The sequence below is a fragment of the Solenopsis invicta genome, chromosome 15, assembly GCF_016802725.1.
Source record: "Solenopsis invicta isolate M01_SB chromosome 15, UNIL_Sinv_3.0, whole genome shotgun sequence".
NCBI lineage: Eukaryota > Metazoa > Arthropoda > Insecta > Hymenoptera > Formicidae > Solenopsis > Solenopsis invicta.
This window is the reverse complement of record NC_052678.1, coordinates 1,008,703-1,030,000: the sequence shown is the minus strand read 5'-3', so window position 1 is coordinate 1,030,000 and position 21,298 is coordinate 1,008,703. Positions and strand designations below refer to the sequence as shown.

The window sequence follows — 21,298 nt, the reverse complement described above, 5'->3', positions numbered from 1 at the left end:
TTATTTTCTCTAAGTATATCTCGAGAACTGTAGAGCGCCGATTAATTTATAAGGAAAAGTTGTCCAGGACCCTTGATAACATGTCAAGGTCAAGGTCGTCAGAGGCTGTTCTCCTGTTACGCACATTTACCATTTTTTCTATTAAATTCTAACAAAAACATTCGAATTTGTTCGATTTTATCAGAAATTTTATTTTGGACAAATTTTGGAAAAATTCTTTAAAAAAAATTATTGAAGTTTCGTTTCATTTATGAAACATTTTTGTTAATAGACTTTTTACTAAACAATGGCTAAAATTTTGAAGGTCACTCAGAATTATGATCAACATATGTCGAAATATTTATCATTTAATAAAATATTATTTTTAATTTGATAATATAGAAATGTTTGATACTGTTTTTTTTTGTTTAATGTTTTTTACCTGTTACCCTTTACAAAAATAATTGACCGCTTTTACATCTCATGGACCGTTTTTAACGGATTTTAAAGGATCGTAAGTTTAATTTTAAAGTTAACAAAAATTAATCTCAAAACATATTTTGTTCTAACTTAATCTTTCTCAACCGACGTATACAAACATGATAAATATTGAGATATACGTCTAGGTTAAAGAATTATTATCAATAATTGCATTTACTTGGAACGGTTAACAGAATAAATAAACCATAATTACACAGATGCAAAGCTAATGGTATTATTCATCTCGTCAACGTTGTTTTGGATTATTGCGGTTCCTTTACATTTTTATGTCGTGGATAGTAGAACATTACACAAAGTTCATTATCCAGATTGACATTACATCAATAAACGTGATAATGCAATAATGGCGATCCCTATACATTTTTATGCCGTGGATGGTGGAACGTTACATAAAGTCCATTGCCTAGATTGACATTACATCAATAAATACGATAATGCAATAATGCAATATTTTGTTAACCGTTCGAAGTAAATGCGATGAATGTCATCGTCATTATTGCATTATCGCATTTATTAACGTAATATTAATTTGGGCAATGGACTTTGTGTAATGTTCCACCATCCACGGCATAAAAATGTATAGGGATCGCAATAATCCTAAATAATAATGACGAACTGAATAATACCATTAGCTTTGTATCTCTGTAATTATGGTCTACTTATTCTGCTAGCGTTTCAAGTAAATGCGATTATTGATAATAATTCTTGAGCCTAATACGTGTATCTCAATATTCATCTTCTTTGTATTCGTCGGTTGAGGAAGATATAAAGTATATTTTTATAAAGATATAAAGTACATTTTCCAAATCAAAATATATTCTGAGATTGATTTTTGTTAACATTGTTTTAAAATTAAACTTATGATCCTTTAAAATTATAATATTGCTCGTTATTTTGGTCTATCATTCTATATCAATTTGTGGTTGACATAAATAAGCTTGTCTGTTAAAATTATTATATTTTGATAAAGTCGAAAATTAATCTATATATGAACCTGAACATTTTTGCTTAGAAAGATTTCATTGTTAGAATACATTCTATTGATGTTTGTTGGTTTTCTTGCAGAACATCTTATACGTGTGCGTGCGTGCGTGCGTGCGCAGTGTATGTAAGTATATGTGCAATTTTTTTAGTATTTTCAAGATGACGATTGAAATATGGCCAACCGCCAAATTTAAATAAGAAATTCGTTTTCAGGAGCCAAAATTAATACATAGGAAAACTGTACGTTTATTTAATTTTCGACTGTTGTAGCTTTTCCAAAGTTTTACCAAAAAAAACTGACTTTAAAACAGTTTTTCTACTATAACGAGTATGTATTGAAGTTAGGTAAAATATGTATATGACCTTTTTTACAGAGGTTATTACGAGCTTTATTTGTTGTTTGACAACATTTTTTGTAATATGAATATTTTTTGAAATAATTAAAAAAACTGTTTTTTCTTTCACCAATATATCTCGAAAACTGTACGAAAGCGCCGATTAATTTATAAGGAAAAGTTGTCCAGAACCCTCTCCTTGATAACATATTTCAAGGTCAAGGTCGTCAGAGGCGGCTCCCTTGTTATGCACATTTACCTTTTGCCGGAATCTATTCAATAAATTCCTACAAACTATTTCAAATATTAATATAACTCTGACAAATTTTCTGATAAATTTTTGCAAATTTTTCTGTCAAGGTGCACATTTTCGATGTAATCCAGAACAATTCTTCAATATTATTTTGAATAATTCTTAATAAATTGCAAATTAAACATTTTCAATACAATTTTGTAGCTCAGAAAATAATGAAAAGAGTTACATTTATAACATTTATTAATGAATTTTATTATTTCATAATTTTATTAAGCAAATATTATTTTCCTAACTGTATTGCTTGATCAAAATGTCTATTTTCTGCTTAGAACACGACATTGCGTGTTGTATCATAGAATGATGTCAACTAATTTGCCTAAATTTTATAAAGCTTTCAACAAGTAAGGAGAAAGTTTACTTAATAAGATTGTAAATAAAATTTTTTACTAATAAACAATATAAATCTGCTATTGTAATTTTTTGTCAGTTACAACATTAATATAATTATATTCAATAATTAAGTTTAATTATTCTACTCGTTCAATCTGAAAAAGTGAACTTTTTTTGATTTGCAGTGTTATAATTATAACTATAATCACCAGTGACCATTTACTGTCTTTTAGCGAATCCAATTAAAAGAAAGATATTCTCACTGATCGGAATCAGTATACTATCACTGAGAAACAATGCATCCATCACTAATTGATATACAGTGCGTTTTGACGTTCACTTTGATGCTCACAGCATTGCATTTTATTCTTATTGTTTAGAGAATATTTAACAAGGACAAATAATGTTTACAAGTGCTGTAAGCGCCAAAGCAAATGCAACTATAGTTATATAGTTGATATAAGCATTGAAATCACTTAGTGAAATCATTTAATGAATAATTTACTGATTTCGATTTAAAAAGTATATAATGTGTCTGTAAACCTTTTTGCTTAGAATAATCTGTAGGTGTTTTGGAATTGAAATTATAAACCCCATCTTAATATTGTTTTATTTTTATATCGCACAAGGTTGTAATAAGATTAAGTACATCAAAAGTATTTTTAGCCTTAGTTGTTAGAAATTTTTTCTGAGAGAGTCGGCACATTTTTCGGCACATTTAAATTAAGAAGGCCATGTCGGTTGAAAGCAAATTTTAGTGCTCAATAATAATTTCGTAAATAAATTTATATACATTTATACATTCCCCTAAACTGTGCGCCGCAAGTTTGCCACACTTTAAAACACAACTGTTAAGTAAAATTAAAAATATAATATCGCGAAATTAAATTGTTAATCAATTTAATAATTTTGCAATCTCTAGAGATTTCTTCCTCCCTTCTATTCCAAAAACTGTAAAAAATGTAAATTTTTAAAAATCACAGGCAACAGTTTTTAGACTCGAACGAGATAAACCAATAAATATTATATTTTTCCAATATTTATTGATTAAATATATATTTTTTTACATGCTAATATCTGTGTTTATCTAATATTGGCAAAACATAATGTTTATAATTTTTTTAAATTTTAAAGAAAATATTTTACACTTTTAAAAGAAAGTTGAAAAGGAATTTTTTGACTCTGTACATACAGAGTTCAAGTTTTTTTACCAATTTTACGTAGCTGACTTTCAAATGGTACCACATGGCGCAGAAGCATCACGGAGGAAAAAGCTTGAAGAGATTTGAAAGCTGAGACTTCGGGCTTTAAAGCATTTCGTCGAGAACATCTCTCGCCACAATTTTTCATAAATACATAAAGTATTTTATTTTTACCACCAATTTAAAGCGGAGCGTAGACATAATTAAATGTATTCGATATTAATCACTTAAACGATATTAATTTGATTAGTTCACAAGAGTAATTAATTATAAAAAAAGATTTTTGCTTGTCGCGTTTGAGAAACGAGGATCCGACATAGAACGACAAATGGTCCGCGGACTTTTTTCATGGAAGATTCCACTTCTGCCAGTGCACTTCGACAATTGGATTATCTGCACGTGCCGGCACACGCACGCAGAAAATGGATCTATGGTAGAGAGTAAGCTCGAGTTAAACGGAAGAACGGCGACCCTTTCAACTCGTTACAGCAATAGATCGTTTTTGCCCGAGTGGAGATGATTAGCCGATTCCTCAATGGTGATTTATTAATATTACCGTACGATTCAAAAGATTTTAACAAAAATATTGCTACGTTATTGATAAAATACTAATAATTTGCAACATATAATCAAAGTTAAATAGCCGATAGTTTTGCTATGCAAGCAGAGAAGAATGTTGAATTGTAAAGTCGAATCGAATCGAATTGAATCTTAACATGTTCGAAATCGAATTAAATCAAATCTGAAATTATCACATTGCGCGTCAAATCAAATTGAATCTCTTTAATTCAAGTATGAATGAAATTTGAATCAACTTCTCCCGGATTATCACATGCTAATTAAAACGTAATAAAGTATTTTCAATGACGTTGCTGATTCTTTTTTAATAAAAGAAGAAAATAATCGCAAGAATTTCAGAAAATAATACCAGGTAAAAATTTATAATAAATGCTACATAATAAGTGTGAATATTATACTTATAAATGTATGCATTAATTATATATCATACAAATTATAATGTTATTATCAAACTAATCATACGTAGTAAAGTGATAAAACTTCTGAAAATAATAGAGCAATTTTTTGTTCCAAATTCTATAACATCATGACATATGGTAAACCTATGAAATGTTGAAATAAATTTACAAAGACGATTGTCTATCGTGTATAATTTTTGAATAATTTATAACTTATAAAATTCAGAAACAATAAAAAAATAGTGAAAATCGATAAACAATCAGATACGAGAATTAGAATACAAATTGATGCAATTGATTTCATGTAAAAAAAATTAATAAAACCATTTTTAAATACACGATTGATTTAAAAACGAATTACAAATAATTTGAAATTCTCAAAAACTGTTCGAATTTGAACATTTCGTTAGATACTATTGAGTGTTTAGAAATATTAAAACAATTTTTTATATTTATTTCTAAAAATATTTTTACTTTTAACAAATTTATATTTATATTGAATATGTAGATTTAGAGAAGCTTTTTGAAAATCTTACCTTGGGATATTTTATCTTCACTTCCCTAGGATACTGATCTTCGAGAGAGCCGGGGGTACCATAATGAGAATATACTATGTTCTTTACTAGTGTGTCGTTGAAGGTTGCAAATGCCAAATGCCGTCCGTCCGGTGAGTACCACATCGCGGTCTCAGACGAATATACTTCCTCTGTAATCAACATTTGCTGTTATGCTCGTCATTTGTAATTATCTTATGCTGACAAATGCGGAGTACTTTACGATGCATAATTCTCCTTTGAATCTTTTCCTTTATATAAATTCTTATATAAATATATAAATTTTTAATATAATATGTTTTATGATATAATATTCATACGTGATAAAATGTTTTTAATAAATATGTATTAAATATTTTATGTAAATATTTATTTACGCATCAAAACGTGCGTCAAAATAAATCTTAAGTTTTACTTTTACTTTTCTTTCTTTTAAGTAACAGTTACTTTTAAGAGATTTGTTTCAAAAATGTCTTTATTTTCAAAATGTTTAAAATTCTTAATTCTTGAATGTTGAAAGAGTGTACCAGAATTTTTTTAGATTTTAATAGAGCCAAAAAACACTTTGAAAACACAATCAGGTAATCACCAATTACCCGATTGGACTAAAAAAGCAATGAAAAAAACGTTGGACAACTGTGAGTTAGTCTTAATAGAAGCATTAAATTATTAACAAATAAAGCTATCCAAATGCTACACTCCGATTTTAATAAAAAATTTGGTTTTTTTATTTAAGCTAATAGCATCGAAACGATAAAACATATAAAAAAAAGTTTCAAATTAAAGTTTTATGGTTTTCTATGTATTTTATAACAGTTTACTCAGATTTTTTAAAAATATCGTTTTTTTTTTAATTTCCTTTTTCATTTAAATTTCAAAAGCGTGTTTCACCCACAGAGATATTACATATAGAGTAGAGAAGCCAGCCTCAAAAGTGACCCGTTGATAGAAAAAGACAGAAAACGGGAGTTTTAGTCTATCTCTCTCTTAATGGCGCTAGTACAACAAAGACAAAAATATAGGTCTTATCTTCTCTCTCTTTCTAACGGGGGAACATTTCCACTTACAAATCTGTTTATGGCTCCTCTACTCTATATATAATATCTCTATAGTTTCACCTCCTTAACGATCGTATGGATACGTATAAAGAAATCTCTCTCTCTCTCTCTCATTTTAACCTAGATTACAATATATTTAAAGCTTATCAAAATCGAAATGTAATGCTTAGATAAATTAACTTGTAAGATTCAAAATGTATTTTAAATAAATTTGATGCTTTTAACGACTATGGTATAAAGATTTGATATTTATGATAAATTTGCAGATATACGAGGTGTGTTCAAAAAGTATCGCGAATTTTGAATTTTCGCGGGTTACGTATATTCGAATTTCGATCTTTTTGTGGCGTTATGTTGGTACTCATGTCTCTCACTTATGCCGACAAGCTCGGCCATTTTGAATGTTCACTTAATTGTTGACAGCTGCTTTGCTTGCACGTGTTTTGGATCGTCTTCGATTTTTACCTATTCAAAAAAATGGATCAAAGAACCTGTATGAAATTTTGTGTGAAAAACGAAATTAAGTGCGCGGATGCATTCCGAATGTTGACTGTGGCATACGGAGAAGCTACCTTGGACCGAAGCAACGTTTATCGGTGGTACAAAATGTTCTCAGAAGGCCGAGAAGATGTGAACGACGAAGAGCGTGCCGGACGCCCGAGCACTTCAACAACAGACGAAAAAATTAATGAAGTGGAGAAAATGGTATTGGCCAATCGTCGAATCACCGTTAGAGAAGTTGCTGAGGACCTAAACATATCGATTGGCTCGTGCCATTCGATTTTTATCAATGATTTGGGCATGAGACGGGTCGCCGCGAAATTCGTACCAAAATTGCTCAATTGCGACCAAAAACAACATCGCATGAACATTGCTAATGAGATGTTGGACTCTGTCCGCGACGATCCAAATTTGCTCCAGAGGGTCATAACTGGTGACGAATCGTGGGTTTATGGTTATGACGTGGAAACCAAAGCTCAATCATCTCAATGGAAGCTGCCGCACGAACCAAGACCGAAAAAAGCGCGCCAAGTTCGGTCGAATGTGAAAGTTTTGCTGACAGTTTTCTTCGATTGCAGGGGCGTGGTGCATCATGAGTTCTTGCCACAGGGTAGAACGGTCAATAAGGAATATTATCTGCAAGTTATGCGCAATTTGCGCGAAGCAATCCGCCAGAAACGCCCGGATTTGTGGAAGAACAAAAATTGGCTTTTGCACCACGATAACGCCCCTGCTCACACATCGTTGCTTGTGCGCGACTTTTTGGCCAAAAACAACACACTAATGATGCCGCAGCCACCGTATTCCCCAGATCTGGCCCCCTGTGACTTTTTCTTGTTCCCTAAACTGAAGAGGCCCATGAAAGGACGACGTTACGCTACGCTTGACGAGATAAAGACGGCATCGAAGGAGGAGCTGAACAAGATAAAAAAAAATGATTTTTTGAAGTGCTTCGAAGATTGGAAAAACCGTTGGCACAAGTGTATAATATCTCATGGGGATTACTTTGAAGGGGACAAAATAGATATTCATGAATAAATAAATAATTTTTGAAAAAACACAAAATTCGCGATACTTTTTGAACACACCTCGTATGAACTTGTAAAATACTCGAAACAAGTCATATTTATTTAATTCAAATAATTTACAATATATATTTTTCTGTGCGAACAAGACAGAATTACCTTCATATACCCAATCTGGAATTCCATTATAAACGATTCCTGGTTCGCCGCTTGTTGTCAATCGTCGTACTACATTTTGGTTGCGATTGAAAGTCATATAATAAATATTGTTATCAAGAACGTAAACCAAATCATTGCCTATTGGAGACCATAACGCCAGTGAGATAAAAGCTTCATTCGCAATTTCCGTAAATGTACTGTAAAAGTAATAAGGAAAATTTTATTAAAAGTATTTTCTGGGGAAAAAGTCTATTTAAAAATATTTAGATAAATGAAAATGTATAAACTTTCATTTTAATAACGAAATAACTGTCGAGATGTGGGTAAGAACGATTAGAAAAAACCACTGGATGAATTCAGTAAAATTTGATTGTGAAAAAAAAGAAATGTTATGTATTTGAAACATCTGTACACAGAAAATTCTCGTTTTCAAAATATCTTTATTTTCGAAATGTTAAATATTAAAATAATATTATATAAAGTTAAACAGAACTTGTTTACATAAAGAATTTTATATAATTTTATTTTAAAAAATATATTGTCATTACTAAATAATTTTCACAAGTAGAGGAATAAATATCAGATAGAAAATAACAATATTTTCCAATATATTTAAAAAAACTAAAATTTTTTAATATTATGATTATTAAATAATTATATTTTATATTCTTCACAGATAGCGATTATAATATTAAAATATAATATAATATTCATAATAATAAAATATAAAATTTTGCTAAAATTTAAGAATTTAAATTCTCTAAAGAAGATTAAATTATATAGGGGAGACCGGGATAAATCGTTAGACGGGCTAATTCGATAACTGGAAATATCTTTTTATGGATACATATTAAAAACTTACTTTAAACACTGTAAACACGTTCTAATGTAACGATACTGCTAACAAAGTTTTGTTGGTAACGGCGTCATATTGAACTCGTAGTAGAAAAAAGTGTTTTGCGACAGTCGAAGTAATTTCTGATAGTCAGCATTTCTTCAAAATTTAAATAAGATAATAAGGTTTTTTAAAAACTTTAAATGTATCGTGTCCAGTTGAATGTATTTGAAACATTTCGTGTTTACTTTTTGCTGTGTGATGTCTATTTTTGTCGATCATACGCAATAATGCGCACAGCTGATGTTGGGGCTATTCGTAACACCGAGCACCGGGGTGATTCGTTAATACTGATTGCAGCACCTAACCTAAGTTGGGTAACCCTAAAGCCTGTTCTACAATAGTAGTAAACACAAGACGTAAGGTTGTAACATAAAAAATGAAAATTTTTCATTTGCTTACGAGCTCTTAAAACCACGCCTTACAACCTTACGGTCTTATGTTTATGCAATTGTAGAACAAGCTTAACCCTTTGGCTGTGTTACAAACGTTTGCGTTACGCAGTAAAGTTCTTCATTAATTTAGTTCAAACTTGATAATATTGTGTATTTTAGTACATAGAACATGAATATGAATATAAAATTGTCGCTCTTAAGCAGGTAAAAAGTTATAAAGCGTTAAAGATTAACACTTGTGAGGTTAGGAAATCTGTCACACCGATGGCATAAAAAGACATGCAAATGTGTATGTTTGCATTTGTTTCTTGTATACCTATATCCTTTTTTAAGTAAAAAAAAGTCTTAACAACAGCTTTTTTACAGTCTTTCAATTTGAAACACAAATTTCGGGAAATTCCCGGATTAGTTACAAATTACCCTTACTGAAAAAAACTACAAGAATACGAAAAAATTACTAGAATACTGTTGAAAAACTGCAGTTTTTATATAGTATGGCCTACTTTACACCGAGCACTTGATACGCGTACTAACTCGTAACTTTCTATTAATTTATCTTATTGTCGACAATGCGTGTATACATAATACATATATTTAATTATCTTGATTTATATTGTACCAACTTAATATACTATTTTTTAAATTTATTGCCGAAATCAAGACAATTTAATAGAAAATTACTAGTTAGTACGCGTATCAAGTGCTCGGTGTAAACAAGGTCTATATCAATAATTTTTTCGTATTCTTGTAGTTTTTTTTTGTAAGGGTACCCCAGGCTTAGAGCTATTCGTAATTTTTGGCATTGGTCGACATTTTGATATGTACTTCAAAGCAAGTACATTTCCATGTTCTATCTATTTGGCATTGTAAACGGGAAGGTTCAACCTTTCAAACCGTCCTATGTGTTTTTTTCTTTTTTTTTTAATATAGGACTAAAGAGACACAAAAGAAAAAAAGGTCTAACGAATAGTTCCGGTCTCCCCTATAAGCAAAAATATAATTTCTTACTTACTTGTATGTATATCAAACAATAACTGTTAAATAGAATATAAGATAAGTGTACTTTATAAGGCTTAGTACGTAATATGACCTATTTGTTTTTAAGTAGTTACATGATGAATTGAATAAATAACGCTGATATGTCGTAAGACTGTCAACGTGACTTGTTGACTGCTCAATTTGTTTAATATTGTATATTCTGTAAACGTGAAGTAGAATTTTCTTAATTACGTTTCTCATAATCTAATATTTTGTACAAAAATTACGATTTTCTCTAACTATCAAGTGATAGTTTTTATCAAGAGTTATTAATTTTTGCAGTTCATATTATCGTAGCTCTATATTTATACTTTACGACACTGTATTTAATTTATATTTTCATTATAACATCCTGCTCAAAAAAAGGTTACTTTTTGTAAGATGGAACTAATATGGCCTAGATTAATAATGAATATACACACATCAATTGTTTCTTTAGTACTTTTATTACTTCTGATCATGAATGTTAATTCACCTATTAAATTTTGATTTACAAAACATGATTTAAACGCGAAAAATTAAGATAAATCAATTATTTATTTAACGAATTGTTGACAAAAATAATTCTTTGTGTTCTCTTACATGTTAATATGTCAATAAACATGCCAGTATATTAATAAACTTATAAATTTATAAATATAATATAATATTATTTTATTACTCCAATACTTTTTATGAAAAAGAGGAAAACATATAATTAGATCGTATTGAGTACATATACTTATAATTTCATATACTGAAAAGATCATAATCATACGATTACAAAATAACCGGAATCTCAAATATTTTTATTTTATTTAGATTTTTCAGTGCGCACTAATTTTCCCAATGAAAAACGAGATATTAGTCTCTTATTATTAGAATTTTCACGGCAACCATAATGATCAAGGGGTACTACGCCACCTACATTACGCACACCACAAGTGCTCGCATACGGCTGACTAATGTATGCCAGCGCCAGTGCGTCAAAAATGTGAAAAGGAGAATTCCTGAGGGTCGACGATGACGTCTCTGAATCTTAACTCTTATATGAAATGTATTTTGCATTGCAATATCTCCGCATGTAAAGCATGGAGAGAAAAAATAAGAACACTTTTATATATGCAATTTTCCCCAAGCTATCGATTGAGACGACTTGATCGATTCAACCGTTGCTGAGATCTGATAATCTCGTTATGCTTGAACTCGCTGACTCGCGTAAAAGAGGCTCAGTCTCTCTCGCTTCGTTCGTTCAGAGAGATTCAGAGATGAGAAAAAAAGAAAAAAAAAACAAGTGCGAGTCGTGACTGCGCTTTTTAATACGACTTAAATAGTACTTTTTCTAAAAATCTTCACTACATTCACGCAGTGAAATTGTATTCTCATATTTTAAATTAATAATTAAAAATGTTTCCTACTTTAAATTTGGCCATCTCTCACTTTTTAATTTTGAACTCAACAAGAAGCTAGAAGAAATCGCAATTTAGATCAGTCATATAAGATACCTTAATAGCATTATTTTCATACTAATATTTAATATTGCTTTTTCTGTGTGCACGCGATAAAAAAATATTTCTTTTGCTAAAATAATACTCATAAATACTCAAACAGAAATACTCAATAAAATAACAATGACACAAAATATCTAAAAAAGAAATTAAACCGCAAAAATTACTGAAGCTATTTGCGAAAATGTATAAAATTATATATAATCTTATCTACACTATCCAGCAAACAAAAATGAATTGAAATGGTTAGCAATGAATTCATTTTAACATTTTCAAATTCGCGCTTCAGATTTTTTAAATCTATTTGAATCCAAAAATAATTATGAGTACATTCGAATTTGCATGATGAATTATTATAACTTATTTTGTATTTCAATTTATTTGATTTAAAAAATAATATAATACATTTGAATTCAAAATGATGAATAGTGCACTTCATATTTCAATACATTCGATTCCATTTAAATCTAAAATTACTCGCGGACTCTAAAGTGCGAATTTCAAATAAATTAAAATAAATTGAATGTTTAATTTATTTGAATTTATTTTCATATGCTGGATATGTTTTTGAAGCTTATAATTATGATTTAATTGTATTAACGATTTATTTAGAAATGTTAAAGTTAAAAATTTATTATGAAGGCCGTGCGTGTTTTTGAAAAAAACTTATCGAGAAATAGTTACTATTATCGACTATAAGCGACAATGCATGCGCGCTGTAAAAATAACAAATAAACTCACCCATTCCGTGTGTCATACACCACATAGTTCTTAACGGTTGAGTATCTGTACACCTGCGCAAATCATTTGTTTCAGTTCTCACCGTACCTCAACGAGTAAAAAGATATTAAACAAATTAATCACTTACTTGTCTAATATTGTAACCGAAAAGAATGTACTGCCTGTTGGCCGAAATAGTTGCTATGCTATATTTGTACTTATCCTGAAACAATTTTGATATTGAACTTTAAGAAAAATATTTACTATTTAATTTAAACATCTTAGTTTATAAAAAATTATTTATTTGCAAAAAATAACGTAGTAAATAATTACGTATTTTACAACAAATTTAGAATGATTTGAAGTATTGGCAAAATAAAATACTTATTCATAAGAGATACGTATTAGCAATTTGTAAAGAATACTTTTTAAATTCTGTTGCAAATATCACAAGAACGTTTTTAAACTTTATCTCTTTTATCTTGTAATATCTTTTTTTTATAACAAAATATTAATTAGAAATTGAAATCAATTACAGATTGAAGTTAACTTTAACTTCATATGATAGATGTTGAATATCCTTACTGGTAAATTCAGTCCGTTAAAAAAGAGTTCATTTGTCCCTGTTATTACATTGGTAATAGTAATATCGCCTGAAAGTACGTTTCCGACCATAATTTCATTATCAGAAATCCATATGCCATTGAAACCAAACAAGTAGAAGACATGACGATATATCTCCTCCAAGGAAAACGGTTTCCTGATTTGACTATCACGGACATCGGTGTTATTGATATGAGGAACTGTACAAGTAAATTCGGCACATTTAAAGTATAAACAACATGTAGATTAAGATTTATTAAACTCACAGGCATCTATCTCATACAGCAGCAAAACTTTTCAGAGATATCTCAGAAATAATTTATGAAATGCTTTTGAAAAATGACACATTTTAGAAAAATTGCGAAATATGTCTACAACATTTCTAAGACAATTCTGAAATAGCAAAATGTCCGCAATATTTATTCTTAAAATCTTATATAAAAGTTATAATAAAAAATTACAGACAAAAACGTTCAACCTGTCTAAAATATTGCCAAAAAATTACTGAAGTGATTAAATAATTCCAAAAAATTATAATTCTTCTAAAAATTAACCAGATCCATGAATTAAACTTTTAAACAGAACTAAACAAAGTCATACTGTTAAAATAAAATTTATTTACTTTTACTTTGAAGTTCAATTTTGGATGTTCACCTTTGAAAAAGCCTTTTATTAAAACAAAGAAGAAACACCCAGTAATAATACGCCTTTTATTCTATTTTGTATGTTTACGAGAAGTAGAAAGTCCGTTGTATCTATCCAATGATGATGCTGCATATTGTAAGTTTGCGGGTTTCCAAAATTATTTTATGCAAAAGATATTTTTATAACACTCAATATTTTTAAATTTGCTGGATATAATTGATTTTATATTCTTCGATTTTTTTTCTTTATAAACCTTTGCAACATTTTATATTAGAAAAAAGTCGCCAATATAATATTAGCATAGTTCTAAAGCGACATCTCTTTACTTCTCGGAAACTAAACAAGCACTGTAGAGAAAAGACGAGGGGCGTGAAATATATGTGCGGTGGTGACATATCATGATATCTCGTATAATTCGCGTTGAATTCTAAGAGCAACTGAAATTAGTTCGTTACAGTTTATTTAGACATTGAGGGATGATTACTAGTCATTAGTGTTTACTGCATTTTTATAAAAGCTGAATTTCAGTTTTGCAGACAGAAAATAGCAATTTTTACAGGTGTATACTCTCTACGTAATTTTGAGAAACATGTTACACGTCGTCTATAATGGCAGTAGTCTTGATGGATTAAGGAGTAGACAAGCTATAGAATTAAGGTCTTTTTATACCCGAGTGGCAAGTTATAATGAATCAATCGCGCGCGTTTTTGTCTTACTACTGAACTCTCATTGGCTGAGAATAACAGTAGATCGTAGAAAATGGATTTCAACCATTATGCTTACTGCAACGTTACAGCTTCATCCATTACTCCTATTGTCATTGTAAACGTGTTAGATGTTGATTTTTTAACTTTAGTCTAGCTTAAAGACCTTGAATGTGGTTTTCAAATAATGTAATTCAATTTAATATGTACCATAATGTATGTATAAATGTGTGTAAGATCTACGAAGTATCATTAATTTATGATTTTTTTACAATTAAAAGTGCCTTTTATGACATTAGTTGTTGACTCCTCAAGAATTGTTTCATTTAAAAAACAGTAAAAAACCGAATAAACTTATGTAACAACCCAATACAATGTTAACAGATGTCTTACATTTTCTTTAATATCTTAGGATAGAAAAAATAGCATCAGATGCGGCAGATTCCAACAAGGTAATACCAAACAACTATGTAATAAAGAGAGAATTCAATTTTAACTTTTTAATTTTTGCAAACTTTGTTGTTTACAAAAAGTATATTTTATTATATAGTTTATCAATATATTTTATAGTTAATTAGTAATTTATGTTTGAATTCTGTTATTACTGCCTATTGTACCAGTTTTTGAGCCCAATTTTTTAAATACAACTCCTTTTGGGTTACGTTGCATAAATATTAATTATTACAAAATATAAAATTGTATTATGAAAACTTCTATGATCATCAGATGAGGGATATTTTTTAGTTGTTTTCATGTTTTTAAAAAGTTTTATTCTTAGCTTTTGTTTAAAAAACATTATCCGAAAACAAGGTGGAAATAGTTTTCAAATCTTTTTAAAAACTTTTTGCAAGAATTGATGCTGTATGAGATATTTCCGTAACGATAAAAGTGCATGTTTAGCGAGTATTAGTTTATATGCTAACAGCAAGATATTAAATTAATTGACCTACTTGTCCTTGATTGGCCGATGATCACGAAAGCGTATAGTATTACAAGTTGAAGAAGCTGAAAGAATTTCAGATTTTACCAAGATATGCCACAAAAATTCTTCTCAGATTTTTCGTCCCTCTATTACGATTATATATACGTAAATTCAACGAATGGACAGAACGTATCGCGCAAAAAATTTAGAAAGTAAAGTTACTGTAATCACCAAAACTTTCAACTGCGCTCGTACCTTCGCAAATTTTTTCTACTTTGGTCTACGGTAACTGCGAAAAAAGCTTCGCTTCGCTCTACGGATCATTAGCATTTTTTTCAGCCGATGAACATTATTTCTAAGAGGAAAAATATCATTTTTCTCCGCTCTCCAAAATTGAAACTTTGATCGCAAATAAAAAAAATCTGTCGACCGATCTTGTGAACAATTACACGGAGTCAACGTCGGAAGCTCAATCTCTTTCTAGCAAAACCCGTCCGATATTTCTACTTGATTGAAGATTAGCATTTTCCTCTTTGTTCATCGATTATCAATTACAATCTTATCATTAATGCGAAGGAAGTTAAGATTAATAGAGATTAGAGCCAGTCAATGTTGACGCAACAGATCAGCGGTGAATCGAAATTGGTGACAACTTCCGATATCGGAAGAATCGAATCTAAAAATAACTCACAGCTACGAGTTTAATACCTCGAGGGCATCGCCGTGTATATTCTACGAAGAAAAGGGACGCGAGAGGAGAGCTTTGGTGAAGGGCGATAAATCGAGACAGTTCGGACCCTCGAAACTTTTCCATCGACGGCGCGCATCTGACGAAAAGTGCTCTCTCACGGGCTTATCGATTTGATATGTCGGGACATTGTGTTCTGTCCCATGAGCGAAATCGAAACAGAAGTAAGTCGGATAAAAGCCCTTCCGCAATAATGGTAGATCGTGAGTTCCGATAGGTCGATACTTATTTTCGCGGCGGCTCCTCTCAAATGCATCGCGAGGAGGGAAAATGGGTCGAAGGACAAGTGGCGCAAAGAGTGGGACATTGGAAACATATCTCCCCCCCCCTCTCTCTCTCTCTCTCTCTCTCTCTCTCTCTCTTCACTTCTTAGAAATGCCCGCTTTGTGCAACGAGTATAAAGACTCAAAAATATTGTACATTAAAACAATTTTTTCTGTAAAATTATCGGGAGTTAACGATGGATTTGGAAAAAGAAATTTTTCTGGCAAAACTAGTAGGAAGGGAGAAGAGAAACAACGGATTTACCATGTCACCGGATAACGTACCGTATGTCCCTTCATGATAATCATCGGCTAATCTATTAGTCGCAAGTTCCGGATGATGATGATGATGATGATGATCGAGGAAACCGCTGTTGACACGCGGTAGTCGATCTCGCGAGTACGCTCGACAAAGACTAATATATCGCGTGCTTTCCCGGCGTGTTCACGGCAGCGACGGCACGTGCGCTCCCACCTCTTTCGACATACAAATCAGGGACATACCCACGCGTGAACACATATCTGCCATCCGTGTTTATGTTTCTGCCTTGGACTTAATTGTGCTCTAATATTTATCGGTAGTGATAAGGTGATCTGCTTCTCGTACAAAGATTCAGATTCGTGTGAAGCAATAAAATTCTTTTTCTTTCTCCCACAGAAAAATATCAATTTTATTGCTAAGAAAAGTGTTTAGCCAATTTTTTTTTTTTTTTTTTCGTAAGTAACGATTATCTTTAACAAAGAATATTTTCTTGATAATTATCTTAAAATATACATTTATCACAAATTTTGTGAAAAATTTGTTATCGTACATTGAAAAAAAAATTTACTTTTTCGAAGAAATTGTAAAATTGTATCGAAGAAATGTTAGAATAATTAGCAAATTGAATTTTTAATTATTCTTGATTAAAGTAATAAATTATTAAAATTGAAAATATATTTTGAATAAATTTGATGCTTATGATAAACTTATGATAGATTTATGGATTAATTTATAAAACAATTGAAATAATTATTTACTTAATTCAAATATATTTTTTTTCTGAATACAGAAGTTTATTTTAAGTAAATATTACTTGTTTTAAATTAATCGTACGTGTATTTTAAGATTATTGTTAAAAAAATATTCTTTGCAAAGCTTTGCTTAACCATTACTTAAAAAAAAACCTAAAAATTGAGTATCCGCTTCTTTAACAAGAGAATGACATTTTTCCGTCTGTAGATTTGGGAAAATATATAGAAATGTCATTGAATGTACTATATATCATCTCTCACAATTGTAATTTCATATTGAAGAAGAAAATTGTAAAGAAAAGAAAAAAAGTGTGAAAATGGAGCAAAAAAATGTGAGTACGTTTCAAATATACAAGATAGGATAGTAACTAGTTAGAAAGTTAGAAACTAAATAATAACATTAATAAGGTAACATTTAATTTAATTCAGAGTTAAATTTAAATGATTTTATTTCTAATTTCAACTAGTTATTTTTAAAACACATGAACTTTAACTTATTCACTTTTTCTTAACTTAAAAATTTATCTGTGTAACAGAAAAAAAATTGTAAAAGAAAAAAACACATGCTCGTATAAAAAATAATATTTCTTTATTATTTCATAAACTTAATGTAGAAATAAAATGTTAAGTTAATTTAATAATCCATATTATCATTATTCTGTGTAATTTTTAAAAATTTACGACTTTTTAACTTAATATAAATAATGTTTTTTAAAATTAAATCAACGTTAATTTATTTTTAATTTAACATAAATTTATTTTAATATAACTCTGAGTTAACGTTTTGTTCATATAACTTTTAAAAATATTTTGACTCTAATATCAGCTAAAAGTTATAAAAATTTAAAAACTTCAGGTTTCTTGGGTTTATTTTTTTTTCCATTTTTATACTTTTGTGCGATGATTTATTAGAGTTTTATTGATGTATGCAAAAAAGTTGATTTCAGTAATGCTATTTTCTCATCAAATTTGCAAATAACTATTATAAAATGATTAAATATTTATTTGCAAATAAAGGCTATTTATAATATTTAATTATTTATTTTTATTGCGTATATTGTGATAATAATTATCATCGATAATTATTATCGCGTTAACATTTTGATTTTTTTAGATTTAAACAACTCGATAATTTTGTTCGCATCTGTGCTTGTATAAAGTTTCAAATTGCTGTATATAAAAAAAAAGATATAATTTAATATCAGCTGACTTCTGATATGTTTGTACATATTTATATGTAAGAAATATTTTTTTATGCTCGCGATTACGTGCCTTTCTTCCTGAAACGTCACGAACAATTGTCAAACGCGCAGTTAAAAAGATAAATTCTGTAATCATATTGACGTTCGCATAAAATTGTAAAGGTCGTGACAAAAAATTCAAAAGCCACATGGGCAACAATGCGACGTGCAGCATTATAATAGCTCAGCTGACTGTTATTATGAAGGCCATCTGTTATTTAACTATACGCGCAATAAAACGATTATTTCCACACGCTCTCGTAAGATAAGAAATTAATGCATATACGCTCGGTTAGCACAGTATCGAATGTTTATTAATTACATAGGTAGATTAAAAATTATTTCACCAGTGAGATTTTTTATCAAGGAAATTAATATCTGATCCAGATAAGTTTATCCGATCGATTCTTATTCAAATAATTGTTGATCATTAAGTAAAATACTTACCGAGACAATTATTTATTAAAATCAAGAAAGTTTTACTTGATTAAAAAGAATGATTTATTTATATACTCTTAACTAAATATTTATTCCAAACAAAATAATACATTTTGTTGAGAGAAAGAAACGTATTTTTAAATTGGAAAACATATTTGCTTGACGAAAGAAAGATGCACAAACTTAATAATTACAACAAAAAGACAAATGTTAAACACAAAGAAATATTTACCTTGTTGAAAAGTTTTTTTTCTATTAAACTAAAAAGAATAATGTCTAAAATTAAGTAAATTTGTTATTTAAATTTAACCAAATGTTATTTTTAAAACCTGAATACTTTTGAGACTTTTTCAAATTAACACAATTTCTATAATAAATAAGATTAATCTTTAATAAAAATATTTACATCAATTGTAAACTGTTGGACATAGATGTTTGTACTAGTATAGTATTTAATATACTCTTAAAACCTTTTATTTTTATTTCAGAGCCCAATTTTGAAATTTATATTCAAAATATTACCTTACCAGTATTTTATAAAAATACGGTTGGGAAAGTAATGCTGTGCCTTCAATTCTATTATGTATGATATTCTAATTACAAAAATATTTAAAACTTTACCACGTCCACAATGCGAATATGTACATACTGCTCGCTCGATCTTATTGTATTACAAATATTTAGTTGTTTAAATAAAAGAACTCATTATTATTTAATACAAAAATATAATTTTTTTTTGCAAAAAGTAATTTATTTATATATTTATAAAACAACTTATAAAAATCTTACTTGTTTATATGAAAGAAAAAAAATTTTATTTTACTACAGTTTTTATATTTAAGGAAATTAATTTTTTTCCTTTTTTTCCAAAAATTATTTATTTTGTACATTACCACACTTAAAAATAAAAAGATCCCTCTTTAAATTATAAAACTTAAGTTAAAAAAAATCACTTCGTATATTTAAAAATATTAAAATATATTTAAAATATTACTTTAAATGTATGTATAAGTGTTTTCTTATATCTAACAAATATTTCTTTTACTTAAGAAAAACGCATCCAAAGAAATATATTTTTTAACAAATATTTTTCTTGGTTGGGGGAAGGAAAAAATGGAAAGGAGAATTTACTTTCTCTTCGTAATTTAATAAATGAAGATGAAGAATGATCGGAACATTTGTTGCGACAGCAAGCACATCTTCCATGTGCGCTTACCGTCTCAAACTGCTGTCAGCAATAAAGGCAAAAAGTTTCTAACGATTTTCTCTTGTCACGAAATATGTCGCTTCGAAATATTACATCGCGCGCACCAGGCGTGCGCCGTTTTCAATATTGTGACAATCGAAACGTAGCAAAATGCATCGATGTTTGAGCGCGTGCGCTCGATTCCTTTTAATCTTTTTACATGAAACCTTCTACAATAAAGATGTCGAGCTATCGCACATTTTTTGTTTGTTACACAAAAAAAACCGTATTAATATCAAAAAAGAAACTCATGACTCCTCGATCGTAGGCAATAACATCATCCGAAATAAAAATATGAGACAATCAATTTCTCAATATTTCTCCCATTCTTGATTCTATCATTTTTATTTCAAGAAATTTGTCGTCGCGTGGTTGTTTAAGAAATTTCACGTCGTATCTTTATCCTTCAGAAGGCTTGCACTCCGACATCTCAGTCGCCAAATTCTTCCTTTTTTCACGAATGTTTTCTACACTTCTTAATCAACACTATCAAATCTTTTTCTTTGCGCGACGGTTTGTGAAAATCGGCATGATCGCAACTCGCGTAAGAAAATTTCAATGATTATAAAAAGATATAATAATAATAATAATAATAATAATAATAATCTGTCCTTCCTCCCGTAGCTTCATCACGTCGCTTAACGAGTGACACACTTTGCGAGAGGAAGAATTTGCCATTACCACTATCATCGCATGCGACCGCGTCCCTCTTCGTCACACGTCATTTCGCACGTGGGTCATCATCGAATCCCTGGATCGCAACAATCAGCTAATCTGATTCGCTCGTAAGGTCGCCCGCGTTCTCGCGTCGCTTTGATTCGATCGGAAAATCGCAACGTCACAGTGGGGTCAAATAAAATTTCATATTTCGGAAAAGGCTACAGTCTCGAAACGTAAATCAATTTCAATACGATTTTCTTTAAAACAAAAACTAATGAAATTTAGAACAATTTTGTCCAATACAATTTCTGTATTTCTTGCTTTCTTTCTTTACGAAAGCTAAAGAATGTAGGTTTAG

At 29.6% G+C, this 21,298-nt stretch overlaps 1 protein-coding gene across 1 annotated transcript in view; it reads right to left on the bottom strand.

Moving 5' to 3' along the window:
• Positions 1-16,804, bottom strand: part of LOC105203451 (venom dipeptidyl peptidase 4) — a 50,355-nt gene extending 33,551 nt beyond the window's left edge. Inside the window, exons 1-7 of the mRNA XM_026136601.2 lie at positions 16,627-16,804; positions 15,359-15,413; positions 13,042-13,259; positions 12,605-12,679; positions 12,478-12,530; positions 7,922-8,118; positions 5,161-5,330 (exon numbers count right to left, since the gene is read on the bottom strand). Coding sequence (XP_025992386.1) covers positions 5,161-5,330; positions 7,922-8,118; positions 12,478-12,530; positions 12,605-12,679; positions 13,042-13,259; positions 15,359-15,413; positions 16,627-16,650 — 792 coding nt within the window. The 5' untranslated portion in view covers positions 16,651-16,804. The remainder of the gene's footprint in view (positions 1-5,160; positions 5,331-7,921; positions 8,119-12,477; positions 12,531-12,604; positions 12,680-13,041; positions 13,260-15,358; positions 15,414-16,626) is intronic.
• Between the last annotated feature and the right edge of the window lie 4,494 nt (positions 16,805-21,298).